The sequence below is a fragment of the Trichoderma ghanense genome, assembly GCF_004382785.1.
Source record: "Trichoderma ghanense strain CCMA-1212 chromosome Unknown scaffold_2, whole genome shotgun sequence".
Lineage (NCBI taxonomy): Eukaryota > Fungi > Ascomycota > Sordariomycetes > Hypocreales > Hypocreaceae > Trichoderma > Trichoderma ghanense.
Window position 1 is genome coordinate 725790 of NW_027395665.1, and position 4455 is coordinate 730244.

At 53.6% G+C, this 4455-nt stretch overlaps 1 protein-coding gene across 1 annotated transcript; it reads right to left on the reverse strand.

Annotated features, from left to right (window-relative positions):
* Positions 1–2002: 2002 nt before the first annotated feature.
* CCMA1212_002632 (putative UTP-glucose-1-phosphate uridylyltransferase) lies at positions 2003–4225 on the reverse strand (the record flags this gene model as incomplete). Its single annotated transcript, XM_073700011.1, has 4 exons — positions 2003–3293; positions 3365–3441; positions 3519–3614; positions 4127–4225. The coding sequence occupies 4 exons, from the start codon at positions 4223–4225 to the stop codon at positions 2003–2005; spliced, it is 1563 nt and encodes a 520-aa protein (XP_073561263.1).
* Positions 4226–4455: the final 230 nt, after the last annotated feature.

Genomic DNA, 4455 nt, shown 5'->3' on the forward strand with positions numbered 1-4455 from the left:
ACCCTATTGGACCAGAACACCTCGAACTACAAAGGACCTTACCTTCAAAGAAGAGCGACCCCCCTTTTCCCGGCAGTCGTCCAATAGAGCCTCAACTCCAGCTCCAGTTCCCTCAGCTCCGCCCTAGGACTAATTGCCTCAACTTGCTCGCTCATTCTCTTCTCTTCCATTCTTGTCATCTTCTTGCTCTTTTCGCAATCCCTACTCTTCAACTCACGATAGGCTGTTTGCTTCCTCGTAAATACTCGCAACAATCTACATCATATCATCTCCAAGCCTTCCATCCCATCTCCAATCTATATCCCCCCCCTAGACTCTAGACTGCAGCAGGCGCACGATGAATGCAAAAGAAAAGCCAAGAACCTCCCTCCTTCCCCGCAAAATCTCCAGTACGGCTAATGCAATGCAAACCAATCTTATTTGAGAAAAAAAGAAAAAAGGAAAAAAAAAAAAAAAGCCAAGCCAAGCATGATTACCGCCTTTGGAATCCCTCACTGGCGACGACCCCGATTTGGCAAAACGACCGATCCTTTTGTGCGCCAAATCAGAAGAAAACCTGCTTTTTCTCCCCCGTGTTTGGATTGCCTTGTCTTTGTCTTGCCTTGTCTCACATGGAATTGAAGACTAAAATCACAGGCCTACTAGAACAATACGTACCTGAGAATTAATCGATAGGCAATCTCCTGTTCCAAAACAAGCCAAGCAAAGACTCCACCCTGCTCCCCGAAGACGAGCCCCTCGACTTCCACACATAAAAAGTTCATTTCCACACATATATATCTAAACCACAGCAGGCTAGATGCACCACCTTACAGTAGCTAGTAGTATCTCCTGCAATCGCATACCGTTTACCCTCTTTCTTTCTTTCTTCCTTCTTCCTTCTCTTACCTTGCAGTCTTCACACTTACAGTACTCCGTAGGCTACGGCAGAATACCTAGATCAAGCACCATGGCTTCAATCAACAAGCCGGCTTGATTCCCGAAAAGTATTCATCTTGCCAGATGCTGTAGTTATCAGCAGGCGCTGTAGTTATAGATGGAAGGCATGTAGCGTAGCCAGGTGTTGTGTGTAGCAGTATGTAGATCCAAGGAAGAATCACTGGGCGGCCTAGGATGGTATACTTGTGTGTGGAAATGAACTTTATGTGTGTGGAAATCGAGGGGCTCCCCCAAGACGCGATAAACGCCCATTCTCCAGATCAGCAGCCATGTTCATCCATGCCTACCAGGTACACATACTCCATATTACTCATCCCCATCGTCTGTACGTACCTAATAGACGAATCGACAAACACCATCTCCCATCACACATGAGGCGACAATATCCCATCAAGCTACTATACCTCTCGCCGAGTACTAGCTTCGAATCGCATTGGAGTCATGCATATCGGCATTGAGAGCAAAATTACATCAAATCAAATCGCCCCCCCAGTGGCCCCCTCCCAAACCGCGCCATCTGCATCATCCCGCTAGTCATGTCATGATTTGCCGGGGTGATGAAGGTGAAAAAGAGAGCCGGAGCCTGTATTAGATCAACCCGACTCTCAAGTATCCATCGCCAGGACAGAGGCACTACCATGTGAGGTGTAGCACATTTCACAGGCTTAGCCACCGATATTTTGCTGCTGAAACAATAACAAGTCATCGGCGAGCAAGCGAGACACTTGGGACAAGACTCCGTACCAACTCATGCATCAATTACTACTGTATTTACACGATACCGACGCTGCCGGTACAATCATGAATGTCTCATACGCATCCATTCATGCCCTTCCATCCGCCGCTTCGCCACATGCTGCTTTTTGTTTTCCCTTCATCAGCCAGCACCACCTCGCTGACTCTTCCGACATTGATCGACCAGTCCATAACTCGCTCGTCACTCGCCAGCATGTAAAAAATGGAGATACTAATAGATAGCAAGATGAATTCAAGACTCGGAGCACTGGGTATTTTGGGTTCTGTTGTGGGGGGGTAAATGAGAAAAGTCAAAGGACGCGCGCATTTAGTGCTCCAACAGACGCAAGCTGCCCTGGACGACGACGTTCTCGAGAATGGATCCCGGGGGAATGTCGATGGTGCTGCCCTCGGTCGCCACGATGATGACGGTGCCCTTGAGCGTCACGCCACGGCCCAGGTTGACGGCGCCGGTGATGGTGAGGTGGTCAAGCTCCAGCACCTTGGGGATGGAGGGGATGTGCTTCTGGAAGTCGGACACCTTCTTAAAGTCGCTGCCCAGCTTGATCAGGGGGGCGTCGCCGAATCGAGCCGCGCTCATCTGGAGCTGGCCGTGCTTCAGCGTGTACAGGTCAGACTTGACCAGCATCAGGTCGGAGCACGTCTTGACGGGCAAGAAGCGGCGACGGGGGACGTTGACGCCGTGGGCGTTGTTGAAGTGGCGGATGGCGGCACCGACGGCCGTCTCGAGCTGGAGGATGGAAATGTCCGACTCGCCCTTCTTGTCGCCGGGGATGGTCTTGCCGTTGGGGATGATCTCCATGGCCAGCTCGTTGTTCTCCACGACGCGCTTGATGGCGGCCAGGTTGAGCCAGATGTTGTTGGTGTTGAAGTACTTGAACTTCTTGATGGACTTGAACTCGTTGACGTGCTCCTTGGGCACCTGGGCGATTTCGAGCAGGCGGACGGAGCCCTCGTAGTCAATGATGGTACCACCCTTGACGTCGGCCTTGGTCTTGTTGGTCAGCTCCATGATGTACTCGGCCTTGGTCTCGACCATGTGCTGGAGGATGCGCAGGTCGACAACGGCACCCAGGTTGTCGACGTTGGACAGGAAGACGATCTCGATGCCGCGGTCGATCAGCTTGTCGAGGATGCCCGAGTTGTAGAGAGACTCGAAGACGTCACCGTGTCCGGGGGGGTACCACTCGTTGATAGGCGAGTCGTAGGACTTGGGGACGGGCAACAGCGAGTCCTTGTAGATTCGGGGGTATCTTGACTGGTTGAAGGTGAGGATGTCCACGTTGTGGCCCTCGTACTTCTTGATGATGGCGGCCGTGTCATCGTTGGTGTTGAACGAGTTCATCAGGATGAAGGGCACGTTGACGTTGTAGGTGCGGTTGAGGTACTCGATCTGGCGGACGGACAGGTCAAGGAAGGACATGCCGTCGCGGACCTCGATGACGGACTTGGGTCCGACGCAGCCCATGGAGGTACCCAGGCCACCGTTGAGCTTGAGGACGGCGAGCTTGTTGAGGAACTGGACAGACTCGCTGTTGGCAAGGTCCTCGTAGTCGACGACCTGGCCCTGGGCGGGAGGGGCAATGCGGTCCCAATCGCTGTAGCTCTTGTCAGCAACCCTTGTCGCATCGCCTCACGGCAAAAAGGGGGAGGGGAAGATGGAACGTACACCGCATTTCCCTTGGCCTTGTCGTTGAGGTATCGTCGGAAGAGGGCAAAGAAGTTGTCCATTTCCGTCTCGAACAGCTAGATTCCATCGCGTTAGCGGAGCTGGAGCGCCTGGCGGTGTATGATCCCGCTTCTTCGCATCTGATTGGACTGACCTTCTTCTCCTTGGGGTCCTTGACGGTCTCAGCGAGGTTGGTCAGGGCATTTCGCATCTGGGCGGCAGCGACGTTGGTCGAGGTGTTCTCGAAGGCCTGGGTGTGCTCGGTTAGCTGGCGGTTCTGAGGTTCGGACATTTTGCAATTCGATTGCAGAGAGCATTAGATGGATTGGTGAGCGGTGAAAATGACAGGGAACAAAGGGAATGCTCCCGAAGCGGGAAGAAATGCTTCGCTCGGCGACAGTGAATGTAGGCCCATGGTGTTGCGCGAGCTCCAGCAACGAAGACGTCACCAGCTGGTGGCAAGAGCAACAGCACAAGACGCCAGGCCGCTCCCACGGCCATTGGCTCTTCCCGAGAGCTTTGTGACTTTCCCCTCAGCGAAGCTCTGCAAGCATTGCCTCTGCCAGCTGGCGCGAGTGCGCGTATTCTTCACGAACAGGACTCGGCCAGGAGTGGGTATGAGGTGCTCTGCATAGCTATGCGTCAAAGCGCCTGCCGGTATTGAGAGTCGCTGGTAGTCCGGCTCGACCGCATCACGAAACGGAGCCAGAAAGGGAGAGAGAAAAGACTGATTTGCAGAGGTAGAGAAAGGATCACACTTACCATGTGACTGCGCGTCTTGCCGTGGTGACGCTGCTCGAAGCCATTGTCCTCAGCGTTCGGCGAGAGGTGGGTCGGCAGAGCGCTCTTGACTCCCGACATTGTGTCTGGTTGTGTGCTTGGTGTTTGTTCAGTGATTGCCTGCGAGGACGCCTCGGAAACGCTGTTGATGGCAGCGATTCGGTTTCAGCAGCGGGAGAGAGTTGGTGGTGATGATTCGAAGAGGTTCGACGTTCGATGGCGGCCGTCGAAGGAGAGAAGAAGGGGGGGAGGTATCAGGTCTTAAGAGAAGGTGGGGTGTTCTGGCGGGGTGCTTGTGATTGAGCCTTGCC